Consider the following 19,980-nt stretch of genomic DNA (forward strand, 5'->3'; position numbering starts at 1 on the left):
ACCTTTCCACCTAGCTTAGCATCAGCAAATTTAGATACATTACTCTGTCTATTTATCGAAGTCCTGTACATAGCCGAGGCCCCAGCACTAATCCTTGTGGCACTCCACTATTCACTGCCTGCCAACTTGAAAAAGCCCATTTATGCCCTTTCTGTTCTCTATCCGTTAACCAATCCTTTATCCATGCTAATTACCTCCCAACCCAAAGAGCCCTTATCTTGCCTACTGACCTTTCGTGCTGCACCCTTTCAAATGCCTTTTGGAAATCCAGGTATGCTACATCTACTGGTTATCCTTTATCTACCTTATTAAGTTACATCCTCAAGAAGCTTTGTCAAACAGTAAAAACACGTTGACTTGTTCTAATATACTACGTTTTCAAAGCGCATTGTTAAGAATTCCTTAATGATAGATACCAGCATTTTTCCAACAACTGATGTTCGTCTAACTGGCCAGCAGCAGGCTCAACAGGCCTGCTCCTATCCCTTGTTTTGTTGTGTCCAACTGCCAAGCACCGTGCAAGTAAACAAAATTTTTCTAATATTTGCAACATCATTGTGATGTGTAAAGAAACAGCAACTTGCACTGAAAGGCAACAATAAATTGGTATCAACTGCCTTATTTTTCCAACTATTCCAGAGGCTAATGTACTGAATTTACTAAAAACTGCAGTGACAAGCTTCATGAACATTATGAAAAAAAGCAACTGGAGAACATGTACTTTGATTAACACAATTTTGTCATATAAGGCATGTTACAGATTAAAATACAATACATTGCTTACCATATACACCATACTTGATGTTAAAAAATGAATAAATACCACAGCTGAAACTTACCTTGACCTGAAGTGTTTATTGATTTTGCCGATTTCTTTACTTTTTGTAGTGCATTTTTGTCCAAGTCTAATGTCTGTGAAAGAAAGCAAAGAAAAAATAATTGCAGCATTTACCACATTAACATTTGGTTCCTTCACTTAATCAATGACTTGAAAAAAAATTATGGATATTCAAAGAATAATGCAATGACCAGTTTGGTTTTCACTACCACTAACTTTTGCTCCCCAAATCCCCAAACAGGGATTTAAATAAAGTCATCCGAGTACTTAAGAACTCTTCCTCATGGTGACAGAAACCAACATTTTAGGTTTTAAAAAAAAAATTTACATTTTTATAGCACCTTTGTACTTCAATAGCTGTAAGTGCTGAGATGTCCAGTGGTCATGAAAGGTGCTACATAAATGCAAGTCTTTCTTTCATGACTACCAGACGTCCTAAATGCTTCACAGCCAATTAAGTAATTTCTGAAATGCAATCATTGTTGCAATGCAGAAAATGAGGCAGCCTGCACACAGCAGGCTCCCACAAACAGTAATGTGATCATGACTAGATAGTATGTTTTGGTGATGTTGATTAAGTGATAAATATTGGCCCGGACACTGGGGTAATGCTCATCTCTTCTATGAAGTGTCATGGGATTCTTTAAGTCCAACTGAGGGCACAGGGCTTCAGTTTAACATTTCAACCAAAACACGGCACCTCTGACAGTGCAGCACTCCATCAATAATGCACTGGAGTGTTAGCCTCGATTATTGTGCTCAGTAGAATAGAACATGAACCCACAGCTTTCTGACTAAGAGGTCAGACTGCTACCAACTAAGACATAGTTGACACGCTAGATGCGGCAAAAATGCAGAGATAATTAATCTAAATAGTTTGTTACTTCACCAAAAATCTATTGACCAGGATTTAAGAGCGGCAAAGTAACACCTTTCACCATTCATTTCTTGTACAGTTTGCCCTCAGACCGTCAGCAGGTTTATCAGGAAACTCCCAGTCATCCGACGTTTGTTTGAAATCCATGCCCTCAGAGCAGGGCAAGCACAAAGGACACTCTTCAACTAATGAGATTGAAAAATCCTCTCAGACATGCAGAATGCAAAGTAATAAAAACAATAGGAAGTATAAGTAATATTTAAAACATCGTAGGATGCGAAATTAAGATCAAGACAGACACATGGCATTCAGGGAGAGAGGAGCTAAAAGCATATATATATTTTACAATTCTGCAATGTTAATTTTCTTCCAAGGAAATGAGAGTCCACACTTGTATTTGTTTCAGGGCCAGGAAGATTGTTCAACAGAAATTAGTGTTTATTACATTGTTAAAAACACACCCATTCAATGGCCAACTCCTAATTCCCTCATCAGCCCTCACTGAGTAGCTAAATATCAAAGGTTCATGCCACTATAGTAATAAATTAAGATTCCATTAGCCAAGACTGCAACAGCACAGTCTGTGAAAGAGCAGGGCATCACTGACAGCAACTTCTGGATTTCTGCATTTAGGCCCACATGTGTAGACTGCAGAATTTGCTATCTTGTAATACGTGTGAGCACCGAGTGCCTCACTGTTTATCATACTGCAAAATCTGGGTCATTGTGGTGCACTGGTGTGAAATACCCAAACTGGAAAAAATGCAAAAAGAGCTACTAACATAATGAGTGTGAAGAATAAAACAAATGGCAGTCAACTCAACGATATGTGGCTCTTCTCATCAGAAAGGCAAAAGACAGAAAAGAGGTATGATTGAGGTATTCAATTTGGATGTTTGCATGTGCACAGGACAGCAGAAAGAGAGATAAAAGCAAAAAACTGCAGATGCTGGAAATCCAAAACAAAAATAAAAATACCTGGAAAAACTCAGCAGGTCTGGCAGCATCTGCGGAGAGGAACACAGTTAACGTTTCGAGTCCATATGACTCTGTTCTGTTGAAGCGTCATTCGGACTCGAAACGTTAACTGTGTTCCTCTCCGCAGATGCTGCCATGCCTGCTGAGTTTTTCCAGATATTTTTATTTTTGTTAGCAGAAAGAGGGATGTTGGTTTAAGCTCAAAATAGGCAAAATCAAACTAGTTAGGAAACACTAATTTGTTTAGATAACCATAGGTGTTTAGGGCAAAGATGATAGCCATTCAGCCCAATGACTCCATTCTGGTTCTCTGCAACAACAATTTAGTTAGTACCACACCCACACCCTTTCCCTGTAGCCCTTCAAATTCTCTGTTTAGGTGCTTAGCCAATTTCCTTTTGAAAGTCACGACTGAATCTCCCAACCCCACTCAGACAGTACATTCCGGATCCTAATCCCACACTGCGTAAAAAAGTTTTCCTTCATGTGGCTTTTGGTTCTTTTGCCAAACATCTTAAAATCAGTGTCCTCCAGTTCTTGACCTTTATGCCAATGAGAATAATTTCTCTTCATCTACTGTCTAGACTCCTGTGTGATTTTGAACACCTCCATCAAATCTCTCAATCTTTTCCTAGGAGAACAATCCAAGATGCTCCAATCCACTCATGTAACTGAAGTCCCTTAATCCTGGAACCATTCTCCTAAATCATTTCCACACACTGCCTCCAAAGCCCTCACAGTCTTCATAAAATTTAGTGCACAGAATTGAACACATGATTCCAATTGAGCTCGAACCAGTGTTGTAACTTCTTGGCTTTTGTACTCTACGCTCTATTTATAAAGCCCAGGATCGCATTAAGCTTTTTTAATTACCTTCCCAATTGGTCCTGCCACCCTCAACCAATTTGTGCACCTATACCACTTGCCCCATTTAGTATGCTTTGACGAAGAAATAGCATGAACTATGGAACTTTGCAAAATTCGTAGGCATTTCAAAAGGGAAATTCTGATAACTTTTAATTTAAAAACATCACCACAGGCTTTCATCTCATGTATATCTACTCAATCAGAGGGCCACCACCTCACTCTTCTAGGACTAACCAAAGGGAGTGCTTAAGAATAGCCAGGATGACCCCAGAATTTGATTAGCCAGCCATACTTATGTTCAGGCTCCTAATCTCAACTCTGAACCCTTCCAAGATAATATGGGAACAGGTCACATGGAGACTGACAATGAGTGTGAGGCAATATTCAGCAGCCTGAACTCTAACAAAAGCTTTTTCTTTGAAAATGGTGTCAAAATATTTTCACGTTTACAGGTAAAATACAGCAGATATATTTTAGGGAGAGTATCCAGTTATTAGAAAAGTTTAAGAAAAATAAGTAATTTTGATATCAAGGCAAAAAGTACCTCAAAGAGAACCAGCACCAAATGTCACTGCTAACATAGCAGGGAGGCAGACAGTGCAGGCCAGAAATGAGGTGGGGAAGGAGGCTTGGACAGGGCAGGTCCCTGGCAGCCATGGTGTCCATGGACAAGCAATGGGGGAGGGGGAGGGCAACTCCCACCAGCAAGCAATTGAGGGAGACTAGACACATGCGGAGGGACACACTACATCGCAAGGTGACAATACATGCACAATTTCCAAGGACAGTCCCTAGCTCAACAAGATTCCCAATCATTCACAATCCTTGCTCCCAAATAATAACATGAAAATTTAAAAGTTAGGGTCTATCTAATGCTCAAGAGGCAAAACTTACAGTCTGTAGTGCAAGTTGCCATGGACAATAGCATCTACTAAATGTTTAAATTATATATGCATTTAAGAGAAATAGCGAGAACATTTCTATTATCAGATATAACCTTGATGGTACAACTCTATTGCAGTTACCATAGCTGAGATGCTGACTGAATGTCATATGATGTAAAGCCCATGCAAGATTCAAGATTCCTAATGCACGTTAGGATATTGCAATCAAAAAAAGGTGCACAGCTCCTTGATTTACACCAAACTAACCTAGGTTACTGAATATTTACAAGAAATCATATATGTATGCAGTTCACATTGACAGTTGGAGGGCAATGTACCATTGTTCACTAATTGAGAATTAAATCCTTAAATTGAAGTTACTTAATTTGTAACAGCTGACAATCTAGTTGTCTTTAAGACGACAGCTCCACATTGTTGACCTAACATTGTTCACATCAAATCATTGGGCAATTCCGTTTTTTAAACGTGAAAATGACAAAATTATAAAGGAGTAGACTGTATCTAACAAAGAAAATTGAGGCATTTTCTCTGCCACATGCAACACAACTGCACACCTGCTTTTTATAAATGGGCTTATTGCTGGAAATAGTGCAAAGGGTAATACTTTGTATTACTCAATATCACATTGTAATACTTTGCTCCTTTCCTCAATAGTACCATGTCCGATTATTTCAAATTAGCAATGCTTACAAACTCTGGCTAAGTTGCTATAATATGCCAAATTTCAAACCGTGCCAGTAATATTCCTGAAACAAAATTCTTAAGCGACATGCACCTAGCGAGCTGCATTTCACTCAAGGCGTCAAGGTTTAATTTACCTACCTTGCTTCAGACAACACTCGCAGTCATCAGTGCCAGGCTTCACAGACAGCGCCACCACTTTTAGCGGGACGCATGGGCAGGTCTCTACTTACCAGACCAGCCATAAGACGGGGGGTGGCTTTTCAGCGGCTGCAGGGCTAGGGCTTGCTTGGGCAAAGAGGAGAAGTGGCCTCAGGCCAAGGGAAGGGACTGCAGGGCGAGGGCTGTACTGGGGAAGGTGGGTATCCCTAGGTGTGTGTGGGGGCACAATTTGATCAGTGCAAGTGGCCTCAAAATGGTGAGGGCTGAGGAGGCAGTCTCCAAAGGAGATGATGTCAGATGGAGATGTGAGGGTGTGTGAGAAAGTGAGAGTGATGTCGTCCCTGGCCATGAATGAGATGCCAGTGAAGGTGTGATGGGTTTGAGGGAAAGAATTTAGAGTGATGAGATGGTTACCCTACACTGGTAACACGGATGAGATTGTTCATCCTCTAGCATTGGATGGCCAACATCTTCTGTGCAACATTGGCACTGGTTACCACTGCCATCACCTACCAAGCCAGAGTGGAGAGATTGCTGGGCCTCCTGCATCCAGAGTGGGGGTAGAGGACATCATGGCAGGCCTCTATAGCATCCAATAGGTATTTCAGGGACATATTACTGAATCAGGGGGCTGCAGTCTTCTTGCCTTTCAGGGGCATGTCTTCTGCGTAGCAGTCCTGGGCTGGAAGCACTGAGGGGCGTGTGTGCAGTTGCACTATAAATATGGTGCTTGGCATGAAGAAGTGGTGAAGTGATGGCATGGCAGGCAAATGAGAGCCCACCCGCCTTCGAAATGGTGCATTTCCCGGGAACGCATGATTAATGAGGTGGGATTGGGACAATTTGGCATTAAAAGTCACTATTGCAGCCAGCAGGTAAAACATTTTCCCACCTGCTGCCACACATGGTACAAATCTGGGACGATTCCCCCCATAGTAGGAAAATGATGCATAGAAAGCAAAATAAAAATGAAAAATATATATGGGATTAGGAGAGAGAGCTAAGAGACAAACAAAGATTAAAAATACCTCCAACACTAATTTTTCTAGAGAATGAGACTCCATACTTGTAAAAATCACTTTTCAGGTCCAGAGAGAATTTTCAACTGCAGTTATCACTTAAAGCACCATTAAAAGCTCCTGGAAGCATCAGCCCTAACTTTTAAAGCTATTTTTAGTATGGAACAAGTGGGTGCAGGATGTGAGTCCACATTACCGAATACTTTAATGCACTTAGCAGCCTGCAGAAACAGTGCATTTTATATTAGGACCAGCACACAATGAATTAAAAGAAGCTTTCTGCTGATTATGGGACTGAGGGGTTGATTGTGAAATTGCAGCCACAAACTGTGCAAGGGGGGAGGGGTGTAATGCAAAGGACACCTCCATTAATAAAAGGGTAATGGAATGTCTGAAAGTAGGTGCTCAGCCAAATCTTTAATGGTTTAAAAATAAGCTCATCACTGACTCCTTGAGGAATGATACTGAACTAATTGAGGTGACAGATGTGTTTAGCTGTGCATATGTATCCTTGTTTCACTACAATTTAATGGTTGTACTGTGTATCTTGATCTTACTGCAACTCGGGGCTCATCAGTGTTTTGTAGTTTCACTGTATAATTATTTGTTTCAACGCTGATGTATGTCATTTCACTTCCCTGGTCCCCCAACTATATTTTAATACACAGTCACTTTTATCTTCACATCATCTTGATTATTGATAATCTGGTATTTAAGTAAATCATGATTCAAGGGCATTCACACTGGAATTGCGAAATGTGATGTCCCAATAATGACCAAACCTTGCATTATTACAACCGATTTGTGCACACAATCAGCACATACGGAAGGGTCACATTGTTGCAGACATTTCAATGCCATGTCTATCAGCAAGAACTGTAACAGCGCTCACTGTGGGTAAGCAGGGTATCTTTGACCACTACTTCCAGATCTCTGCAATTAACTGCGCACGAGCAGTTTTGTCTGATTTAACTCAATAATGCATGCTGATTGCCTCACAATTACCACCACCACAAAATTTGGAACAATATAGTTAAGGTTAGGGTAACAAACAGCTCTTTGGTTGACATGGTTTTAATATTCAATTTTATTAATTTTAAGGCAAATAGGATAAGAAATTCAGAATAAAGATATATAACATTACTGCCCATTCAATAGCACAATATGTTTCTATCAATCAACTGAGCTGGGAGAATGATTTTGATTTAATTGCTTTCACAGAATTAAGTTTTTTGATAAGATGCAATTCTAAAAGTCCATTGATTAAAATAAATGATTATTTGCTGAGCAAGTAGTAACCAGCTCTAAGTTTATAGGCTCAAGGAATCATGAGTGATTATCTTGTATACCTATGCAAAATAATATATGGAAAAGCTAAATTCAAAAATTACTTGGTCTTATTCTGCTAAATTAGCTCAAGGACAAAAGGTCCAAAATAGCCAAGGGTAGATTCAGCAACACTGTGATGAATGCATGGAATGGACTGTGGTGGTAGGAGGCAAAGAAACCCTAAAATAATTTAGGAAAGCAGATGCTGCACTTCTGGCAGGGTAAGGGGACGCATGGAGGGGATACTACATCGGAGTGAGACGTAGACAGTGTGTGGTTGGGAATTTGATTCACGTGGCGAGTTCCTGTAAGTTTTAACTAAAGTTTAAACTTGAGAGAAGTCAGGCTCTGATACAGAATTTTCAACCTTCAAGTGAGTTAAATAGCCTTGTTAAACAGGGAGCTACCTGGCAGTGGCAATTATCTGTCAATCAGTTCAAATTAGTTGGTTCAATAGGCACTAAGTTCTGTAGCAGAAAGCTAAACTAGCTAGTGACTCAGACTCTACATAAGGTTCTACATAAGCAGAGAGGTTTTTCAAACTGCACAGAGTAAGGGGATGCACGGAGACTATGCTGAAGTCAGACGTCATATCCAGTACAAAGGATAATGGTTTTGGTTGTTGGAGATCATTCATCTCAGTTCTAGGACATCGCTGCAGGAGTTGCTCAGGGTAGTGTCCTAAGCCCAACCTGCTTCATCAATGGCCTTTCTTCCATCAGTAGGTCAGAAGCAGGGATGTTTGCTGATGATTGCACAATATTCAGTGCTATTTGTGAATCCTCAGATACTGAAGCAATCCATGTCCAAATGCAGCAAGACCTGGACAATATCCAGGCTTGGGCTGATAAGTAGCAAGTAACATTCATGCCACACAAGTGTCAAGCAATGACCATCTCCAACGAGAGTGTCTAACCATCACCCCTTGACATTCAATGGCATTACCATCGCTGAGACCCCCACGATCAACACCTGTGGGGGGGGTGGGGGGGTTTTTTTTTTTACAATTGACCAGAAACTGAACTGGACTAGCCATATAAATACTGTGGCTACAAGAGCAGCTCAGAAGCCAGGGATCCTGCAGTGAGTAACTCGCTGCCTGACTCTCCAAACGTGATGGAATACTCTCCACTAGCTTGGATGAGTGCAGCTTCAGCAACCATCAAGCAGCTTAACAACATCTGGGACAGAGCAGCCTCTTGATTGGCACCCCATCCATAAGCATTTACTCCCTCCACCGACGCAGTGTCAGTGCTATGTACCATCTACAAGATGCACTGCAGGAACTCACCAAGTCTCCTTAGACAGCATCTTCCAAACCCATGACTGCTACCATTTAGAAGGACAAGGTTAGCAGATAGATGGGAACACCACCACCTGGAAGTTCCCCTCCAAGCCACTCACCATCCTGGCTTGGAAATATATTGCCATTCCTTCACTGTCACTGGGTCAAAATCCTGGAACTCCCTCTCTTACAGCACTGTCAGTGTACCCATAGCACATGGCCTGCAACGGTTCAAGAAGGCAGCGCACCACCACCTTCTTGAGGGAAATTAGATATAGGCAATAAATGCTGGCCTAGCCAGCAACATTCACATCCCATGAAAGAATTTAAGAAAGGCAATGTATAGTTGGGAATTTGGTTCATGTGGGAATTCGGCACAGAGGGGCAAAGAAGAGCTCCTTTTTCTACTTTTTTCCACCTCAAGAAGCTGGTGAGGTTTCTTCCTTTGTCTCAAAGCTAGGCAAGTGCATCTTTCTATTATTTTATATGTGTAAATCAAATAATTGGCTAGTTAAATAAATAAGGTTGGATATAAGGGCTGGTGGTGTTCCGTGGCTGCAGCATGTGGGAATCTGTGGGGTGCACTGCAATCCTGGACAACCATATAAGTGTCTGCAGCTTAGGCAATTTCAGCCTTAACAGTTGCTGAGCTGGAGCCTGAGGTGGAGACATTGTAGGCCATCAAGGATGGGGAAGAGTTACCTGGACACTTTGTTCCAGGAAACCGGGCTTTAGAGTTGGTCAATGGTCAGGGACAGGAGGGTGTGACTGGGAGTCAGGTAGGTATGGGGAACTGGCATGTAGTGATAGAGGAGCCTCAGCCCCTGACTTTGTCCAACAGGTAGAAAGTGCTTGCTACCTGTGTGGATAATCCAGTTGTCCTGCTCCACGTAGGAACCAATGACACACCAGATCATTACTCCTTTACTACCTAAGAGAATGAGGAGTTTGTGTCCAAATTAAAATGCAGAACATCAAGGGAATCATCTCTGGATTCTTACTTAAGCCACACAAAATTGGCATAGGGTCAAGCAGATTAGAGGTTTAAATGTGTGGCTCAAAGAGTGGTGTGGAAAGAAGGGGTTTGGATTCATGAGGCACTGGTATCAGTATTCAGGGAACAGTGAACTGTTCTGACAGGAAAGGCTCCACTTGAACCGTGCTGGGACCAGTGTCCTGGCCAATCATATAAGTAGCTTTAAGCCAGGACCACAACACTAACAGAGGGGCATGGCAATATCCTTTGAGCTACTGTCTTAGCTCCTGCATCAAGAACATGCACAATGGATTGCTTCTCATATTTTGGCTATTTGCATAAGCTTATGAACTTTCTCTGCATGCTGGGGACTTGTGCTATCCAGCTGCATTGATCTATGGTACCTATTTATTTATAAATTTTACCCAGCAATAAGCCATTTTTATTTGAAACGTGTTTTAAGAATGGCACCTTTTCCTTGAGTGTTTTAGTCCCTTTTAGAGAAATAAATGTTGCCCAGCAACATATTGATCATGTGCATGAAAGACCATTAGAAAATGTGCTTCAGGTAGTGTTTAAAAAATAGGTTCAGCATTAGCAATAGGATAAATTGCATAGTCTACTAAAAGAATTGGGTTTCATGAACAAGCATTTGCCTATTCCAAGTTTTCCCATTAAAGACAAAGTTTTGCTACATTCATTTTCAAGAACACAAATACATGGGCAAAGCTCGACTATGGGAGCTGTGTGAAAACAAACTAATTTTAATCTCAGTCTTCCAATAATCAGAAAATGCTGCTGACTCCAGTGGTTTGGTTTCTGGCAATTCTTGTAAACTATGCAAGAACTCTACACCGTATATGAATTATTTTTATTCCACAAATTCAAACTGGCATTTAACCTGGAATACCACGTGCTTACTTGAAATCTATGTCTACACCACTAATTCTATCAAAATAATTCTGTATTCAAAAATTCAAATCATCTTTCTAAACTGTCTGCAGGAAATAGATCAACAAATGAAATGACTGGCAACTAATGAGGTCTATATTTTAGTTGCAATAGAAAACTGCTCCCTAACACTTCCATTTTGAAAACCATGCTCTTTGTTGATTAAGGATGCACTTTATTCCTAGCTTATACTTTGAATGTTAACCAAAATGCAGTCACTGAAAAACATTTAGGTCCTTCACGTACAGTGCTAGTTAACAGACAATTTCAATTTAGCTGAAATTTTACATACTTAATATGCAATTTGTATTTTTCCAGCACAAAAAAAGACTATTTTTCTACTGTAGTCATCCTGTTCAGCAGATGCTATACCAGTTGTTCAATAAATTGCTCAGCTAATCAAATCACCCCATCCATCATACCATATCCCAAGTTCACATGAGCAGAAACAAGCTTTATTGATTTAACATTATGCTCTGCAAAACTACTCTTATCAAGGATTTCCACATCAGCTTCAGTGGAAATAGTCTGCTTTCCTGAATTCTGATTAAAATTAAAGTTCCATAATTTTATATACACAGCCATACACACAGGCAGATCCACAGGCATGCAAGTGGAATTATGAGTACTTTGTAATTATGGTTGTAATGTCCAGTTGTCAACCTGGTTAGTCTATGGCTTTTGAGGTATTGCTGTAATATGCAGCTCCAGGTATAACCATAGTTCTACAACATTATAGTTAAAGGGTAGTTAAATGTACTTCTGATCAACGATAGTTTTTTTTCTCACTTGTTTTTAAAGATTATTTTGCCACTCAAAGTCACTCTCTTGTTCTTCCAATAACATGAGTCAGCCAAGTATGGTTACTGACAACATTTATTTACCAAAGGGATTGCATCTAATTTATCATACAATAATTAAATGAATATGCTTAAATAATAGGCATTTTTTCATCAAACTAAGAATCAAAGCATTAGCTAATCTGATTTACCTTCTCTTGCATGATTCTTGCATGCTAAGTACAAAATGTTTTGAACAAATACCTTTCAATGAGAAGCAAAAAGTAAGCCTTACCCTTAATTACAGATTGTTCTGGGCTAAAGGATGGGTCTCATTCTGAGAACAGGAACCGAAAACTGAAGGAAATATTCAATTAACCTGCATTATTATTCACCAAACATCTCTGCATCAGCAATTATTACTGAAGAGCTGCTACTTATTTGCCACATATAAACTTGGCAGGGAGTCTACTGAAAAGCTTTGTTTGAAAAAGCTAAACTGAACTTATTAGTATTGATCATCACTAAAGGATCACTGACACAACAAAGTAAAAATCACTGTATATGAAAAAATGAAAATGACTATCATATTTTTCATTCTCTAGCATTAATTAATGTAGATCGTCAAGTTTCATTAGCACGTTCAGCAATATAGTTCAGTGAAATATTGACCAAGACCAAAACAGTTTCCTATTGCCTTTATACTAGCTAGAAAATGCACCATTAATATCGTTAATAACATTGCCTAATAGTACATACAAAAATCTGGCTACTGACAAAATATGCAATTCGGTGCTACTCAAATTAATTACTGGAAGCAGATACACATATATCTAATTGAGAATCAACAATGGCAGTATTTTTCCTCGTAGCTTCAATTTTCCAGCCCTGGCAACATTTTTGTAAACCTCCTCTGTACTTTCTCCAGAGAAATGATATCCTTCCCGCAATGTGGCGACCAGAACTATGCACAAAATTCTAGCTGTGGCGTAACCAGCATTTTATGCAGTTCCATCATTACATCCCAGCTTTTGTATTCAACACCTCGTCCAATAAAAGAAAGCATTCCATATGCTTTCTTTACCACCTTATCCACCTGTCCTGCCACATTCAGGGACCTGTGGACATGCACTCCAAGGTCCCTCACTTCCTCAATCTCTCTCAATATCCTCCCATTTACTGAGTATTCTCTTGCTTTGTTTGCCCTTCTCAAATGCATTACCTCAAACTTTTCCAGATTGAATTCCATCTAACTTTTCTATGGTTCTATTTTCACTGTTACTACCTTTCTTTAAAGAATCCAACACTTGGGAGATTTGATATACTTTGTCTCTTTGCTATCACTAACTCAAGACTATTGACAATTGAAGTGAATTATGCCATCTTCACACCAAACCTATTTGGTCACAAGGGCATAATAATTCTCACATATGAGGAGGACTTAACTGAATTTCATTAGCTTTCACACAGGTGCTATCAAAATCCAGAATTCATTGTACTTTGTCAGAATAATTCTGACCAGCTCTGTGATGGTAAAGAATGTCAATAGAACATGTTATTTTCTTTTTATTGTTTAACATGCATACATTCTTATGAGCAACAGTAATGGCCTGTTAAGCATGCAAAAATCATCTGCAATACAACAAGAACATAAGAAATAGGTACAGGGTGGGCCATTTGACTCCTTGAACTTTCTCTAAATATTCAGTAAAGTCATGGATGATCTGACTGTGGCACCCCCAACATTGACCCCCAAAACTCTCAACTCCCTTATCGATCAAAAATCTGCCCAACTCAACCTTGACTATATTCAATAACTTAGTCTCCATGCTCTTTGAAGTAGAGAATTCCAAAGATTACGACGCTCAGAAGAAAAGGTTCCTCCTCATCGCCACCTCAAATGGAAGACCCCTAATTTTAAAACTATGCCCGAGTTCCAGATTCCCCCACAAGGGGAAACACCTTTCAGCATCTACCCTGCCAAGCCCCCTCAGAATCTTATGTTTCAATAAGATCACTTCTCATTCTTCTAAATTCCAATAGGCCCAATCTCAACAATTCATCAAAACCACCTCTTCGTCCGGGGAATCAACCTAGTGAACCTTCTGTGAACTGCCTCCAATGCAACAATATCCCTCTTTAAATAAGGTCAAACAGTGTACTCTAGCTGGGATCTTATCGACACCCTGTACAGCTATAGCAAGATTTTCCTACTTTTATGCTCCATCCCGCTTGCAATAAAGGCTGTTTCATTTGTCTTCCTAATTTCTTCTTGTATCTGCGTGCTAATTTTTTGTGATTTATATATAAGGCTACCTAGATCATTCTGCAGAACGGAAAGGTACCTATGTAACCCTATTCCTTACGTGGTTTGGGTCAACGTGTACTTCAGTACCTGTAATGTAGCAATGGTGTATTGGTTTACAATTTTAATTCAAATTTACTCTTCTTTTAATATCCCATCCACCACTTCCCTTGTTTGTTTTTCAACTTTTATTACATGATTATTGCATATTTGCATGCTTTCAATCAGATTACTTAGCCTTTATATGAATTTTTCAATACAAGTTACGCTGCAATTCAGCATTTGGGCTGTGAATGTGGTTCATTGGATAAAATACCATTAAGTCAATCTAGGTTTGAATAATATCCTGCTTTCCTAATTTTCAGTTACATAATTAGCAAAAAAATATCAAATAGCTATACAGATGTTTAAATAAATTAAGGCTATACTATTAACATATAATGAAAGAATATATATTTAATACTTTACACAACTGAAGAATATTGTCTAATTTTAACAAACCAACTTTGCAGACAGCATTTATTTGCCGTAAAATAAAATAAATTCAGATGCAAAAGTAATTCAAAGTTTTCACTTCCAGTACCAATATTGGATCGTACAGCTCATCTACAGTACTTACATATTACAAATCTACGTACTGAAAACGAAAGATAAATTGAGAGAAACAGGGAGCATGCATCTGGTACCAAGAATTTCCTTCTAGCAAAATTAATCTGCTCTTTTGCCATTGTCTGTAACAAAAACTCAAATTTATATTGGGTCCCAACACCCAAAAACGTCCCAAGGCACTTCGCAAAAGCATGCTTAAACAATGGATTCTAAGCAAAAGCAGGAAAGGTGAGAAGAGAACAAAAGCTTATTCAGAGATGGATTTTAAAGAAAGCCTTAAAACAGCAGAGTGGAAAAGCAGAGGTGGCATACTGTCAGGAAAATATCATTTTTAAAATGCTATTGGAATTTATTGTAAAGTGCATAAGAGTGGGGTGGGTGTGTGTGAATTAACAATTAAAGACAGCTGGTCTGAAGGCTTTAATGTAAAAGATAAGATATAGGTTTGAAATGTTAACTAGGTAAACGTGGGGGAAGTTTTAGAATGTGAGGTGTAAAGGGAAAATTTGCATTTTTAAATAAGTCAGAATAGCTTGAATTCAAAAGAGGGGGTGAAATGTTACACCTAGCCAGAAGTTAAGAAACAGTATGTTTATTTTTCCCAAAGATTACTGGTAGAATTAGTACTATGATAGATGTTATTAGAAAGGTAAAGTACAAAGATCATAATGAAGCAATGTGAATTTGCAAAGAAGAAAATATGTATAAAGTATAGAAGGCTTTGTGCAAGGGAAGGCATTCTAAGATCTAACAAGTGTGAAAAGCCTCCAACATCTAAACCTCAAGCTGTTGTCTAGGGAATTTGGAAGTTGTCATAGTAGTAATTTGTAGATCTGTGCTTAAAATCATTTTTTTCTATTAATAAAGACTTAATTTAGTTTTGTAAGAAATCTATAAGACTCGGTCTTATTACTGCTAAATTCAAGGCACGCATCTCGAAATATACAAATTGCAAAACAGTTGTGGTAGTTGCTTCAACTTTCCCTTTAGGGTTTGAGCCGCTTAGCATTTACCATCTGTTGTGCCATAACACATACAAAGAAATCTAGCACAGGGGAACTAGGTAAGCAAGCAAAGCTGCCAAATGAGAACCAAAACGGAGCTGGGGAATGCATAAGTAGGCACAGTCAGAAGAAGTGAGGGGAGTTTGGAGAGCTGGAGGAAGTTAGAGGTAGAGAAAGGAACAGTCATTAAGAGGATTTAAATACAGAAGGATTAGAATTTTAAATTGGAAGCATTTGGGGGTACATGGAAGATAAGCAGGACAGAAACATTGTACAAGTCAAGTCTGGTGGTGACCAAAACATGGAAGAGGGTTTCAGCACCAAGTGGGCCGAGAAGTAGAGGTGGAGAAGAATCCTTTTAAGGAGATGGAATATGTAGTACGTGTTGCAGAGGATATGGGGTAAGAAGCTCAAGCTCACATTTGAAAGAATACAGAGGTGGCTAACAGTCTGGCTCACGAGACAGTCCGAAAGTAGAACAAAGCTTTTGAACTTGATGTTAGAATTGATTGAGCTCTCCATTTGTTGCTTAGAAGTTACATTATGCTGATTGCACTTATATTAACAAAGTGTTGAACAGTATTTGGCATAATTCTGCCTTAATCCATAGCATAATTTTCCTTCAACTTGTCCTATTTTTTTGTTGTAAATAATTTACATATTTGATCATACATGGTCCTGGAATCTACATTTTTGCTCAAACCTTATAACAATTAAAGACGATCTATTTATACCTGGTGTACTTCAAGTCTGGTCCTTAATTAACAGAAAAATGAACAGAGTTTATTCTCTAACATATTTAAAGGTTAATATTTATGGCTAAATAAAATTAACTTGGTCCTCTGCAAAGTCAAGGACTGCAGAATGTTTTATGATATTGGCAGTATGCCACATTCCACAGTAGATGCATTAACCTGCCGAAGAATAAATAAATGGTGCAGGGTTGAAGAATTTACTTAACAAAAATTCATCATCATCTCCACAATTAAGGCTATAAGTTAAATTGGAGATGATTTTCCTGGTTTGAAAATGACATCACTGGAAACTAAAGTAAGGTTCAACATGAAATTTCTTTACAGTCTGACAAACCACAACAATTTTTTATCAATTCTTCCAAAAAACACAACACTTCACCTTGGACCCATATTATATCAATCAAGACTATCTGGCTGGAGCAGATGCCTGGTTGCTTTCCAGCTATTTCAAAGCGACATTAAAGACACTATGTTTTAGTGTTGTTGGTTACTATAAATAGTTTTACTATTTTTGCATAGATTTGACAGTTTCCTTTTTATTAGCAAACTTCCTTTAGTAGTGCTCAATGTACAACAAAGGATGCCATGTTTTACTAGGCTGGAAACAGACCTTGCAAACAAGTGTAGGGGCAGAATTTTCCATGCCCACTGGCGTCAGGCGTGTTCAACAGCATGAGCAGACAATATGGCGAGAAGACCAAAAATTGGTTTCACAAAGTTGTAAAACCAGTTTGCAATCATTTGCTCTGCTGGTCAATGGCAGGTCACATTTCCCACTGTCACACTTTAGGAAGCTCCTTGTAATACATCCGCATATCATTATAAGCGCAGCTCACCGGAATCATCCTCCCATGCTGGATCATCTCTGAGTATGTCGGCGTGCCGTGTTTCACAACTGAACATAAGCGACGTGCACCTGGCAAGCTGCACTTCACTTGGGACTTTGAGGATTGTTTGCTTATCTTCCTTCAGTCAGCACCTGCCGTCTTCAGCGCCAGGCTTCACAGACAGTGACATATCAGTTTTAGGGGACTCACAGGCAGGTCTATACTTACGAGACCAGCCATTAAGACAGGGGTGGATTTTCAATGGCTGCAGGGCTAGGGCTTGCTTGGAAAAGGGGAGAAGTGGCCTCAGGCAAGGGAAGAGGCTGCAGGGCTAGGACATTACTGGGGAAGGGGTTATCCCAGAGCGTGTTTGTGGGGACACAAGTTGATCTGTGGAAGTGGCCTCAAGAGGGTGAGGGCTGAGGATGGCAACTTCCAGAGATGAGGGGAGATGGAGCTGGGAGGGTGAGAGAGAGAATGAGTGGTGATGTCCCTTGAGGTGGCAGTGAGCGAGATGCCAGTGGGTGCATGCTGGGCTTGTGAGAGTGAGAGTTGATATTGATGAGATGGTTGCCTTACCCTGGGAGCAAGGATAAAAGCATTAATCTCTTTCTGCGTTAGATGCTTCTGTGTAGCATTGGTAATAACCACCTCCCAAGCCAGAGTGGTGACACTGATGGGTCTCTTGCAGCCATAGCAGGGGTAGTGGACATCGTGGTGGACTCTTCTTGGCTTTTGGGCCCATGTCTTCAACGGTGCCCTCCTGGGCTGGAAGTAGAGGTGTGCACGTGGTTGCGTTTTAAATATGGCCCTGGTGTGATGAAGCATCGAGGTGATGGTGTAGCAGGCGAATGAGAGCACACCCACCATCAAAATAGTGTGTTTCCTGGGAATTTATGATTAATGAGGCGGGATTGAGGCAATAAACCACGAAAAGCCACTACTGTAGCCAGCAGCAGAAACATTCTTTTTCCCGCTTGCTACCACATTTAGGGTACTCATCCCAGATTTGCACTATGTCTCTTGCTGATGAATAAACATCAGGCCCATAAATGGTCAATTAAGAGCCTCCTGCATATTAGGCAATGAATGAGTTCATACAGGCGTTAATGAAAAGAGTGCACATATCCTTACCCTATATTTTGTTCTTGCAGACTCCCTTGGTTTTTCTCCACTGTTTGAAATATAATAAAATTGAGCATAGCATCTAAAGTGCAACTGGCAAGAAATACAGTTTATGGACATAGTTTTACCTGTATTATCATTAAGAATAAATTAGCTGTGATACTGTTCATGGTTAAGTCAGAGAATGCAGCATTTTATGAATACAGAAACATTATATCATGCAAATAAAAAAGTGCATCACTTCAAGACTCAAATGAGAAAATTCAAAATGCTGGAGCCAGAATGTGTGAAATGATACTTCTATTTGAAGTGAAAAAGCTGACCATGACACTTGTTGCTTTTAGAAAATACTTGTAGAACTCTCACAAGCATTACCCATTGCACACCGAAGAATATATTATCCAATTTTCATGTGTTGCACCCCCCAGATTTTCAACTACTTTTGTCTTTCTTTGCTCATCTGCCTTTTCTTCTGTCCTTTTCTTTGGCAAGTGGCACGTGACAATGACATGGTTTGGCAGGGAAAGGAACAAGCAATTGTTCCAGGCTTTGTCTGGGGTGGGAGTTGTGAAGGCTCTAAGCAGCTCTCTTCCCAACTAACCCACCCAATCCTCTTTATTGTGTCTTGTAGCCCTTCAGCTTCCCACTACTATTTCAGTCCATCGCGATCCCTTCCAACTCTCGTTTGAGCTACCCACTCGATCTGTGTTATCTTCACTTACCCTTCACTCTGCTGTTACTCACTTCATTCATAACCCTCCATCCACTTTCAGTTGTGCACTCCAAAGGCAGGAAACCAGAACCCTCTTCACCCATTTCCCCTTAATTATCCCCTCATTCCTTTTCCTCAGGGGGCTGTGGTGCATTCAAGTTTAAACTTTAAAACATCACAGAGCAAGGAGGATCAAGGTCTACCTCCTCCACCCCCCACCCCTCAGATAATTATCAATTACGGCAAAACCTGTTCAGGCACCCCAAAAAATAAACATCCAAAAAAAAGGCACTCATTGTAATAGAGAAAAGGTATACTTTGAAACCATCGACCCATGCAAATTCTGAAAGGTTGGCAGCCTTCAGTGCACTAAATCAGTTTGCAACTTCTAAGCAAAAGGATCATGCAGGTAATCAAGAGGCCACAATGGGTGAAACAAAACACAGTTTTTCTTGAATTTTTACCCAAGCATCTAGATTAACCACTGTCTGATTCAATATTAGCATGGCTGTATCCCAATATCTAATGCTATGGATGTTGGATAAAGAAAGCCCAATATGTGAGGATAACTGTTGCTCTGGGTAGGGCCCCAGGTAGAGAGGGATGGAGACTGGTGAATTCAGGCTGATGAAGGGGAGATAGAGGCTCTGGGTGCAAATATAGGTGAATGGTTTTCCTTCAACCCTGCCCTCCGTTTCTTCTCTTTGCCTTCTCATGGATGGCTTCCTGGTTCTTGGAATTTCCTCACACAACACCTGCTGCCGCAAAAACCAGATAAAGGCTCTCAATTAAAGGATCCCAAACTTTTCAAGGTGAATCCAATATCATTTACAAAAGTCATGGGATTTAACATCACATGGTCAAACTGCCAAGAATGCTGGCAACCCCAATCCACCAGATACTGGAGGATTGCTAACAGCCCTGCCACAACTGCACCCACCCAAGCCCCTCAACATTTCAACAGTAGCAATTGCAGGACATGAAGGTAAGGATCTG

General features: G+C 40.0%; 1 protein-coding gene across 2 annotated transcripts in view; it reads right to left on the reverse strand.

Moving 5' to 3' along the window:
• The window catches only part of LOC121278775 (arf-GAP with SH3 domain, ANK repeat and PH domain-containing protein 1-like), a 393,348-nt gene that overhangs the window by 294,732 nt on the left and 78,636 nt on the right, over positions 1–19,980 (reverse strand). For both annotated transcript variants that reach the window (XM_041189209.1, XM_041189210.1), the window contains one exon: positions 840–912. In XM_041189209.1, coding sequence (XP_041045143.1) covers positions 840–912 — 73 coding nt within the window. The remainder of the gene's footprint in view (positions 1–839; positions 913–19,980) is intronic.

This window comes from Carcharodon carcharias, chromosome 6, assembly GCF_017639515.1.
Source record: "Carcharodon carcharias isolate sCarCar2 chromosome 6, sCarCar2.pri, whole genome shotgun sequence".
NCBI lineage: Eukaryota > Metazoa > Chordata > Chondrichthyes > Lamniformes > Lamnidae > Carcharodon > Carcharodon carcharias.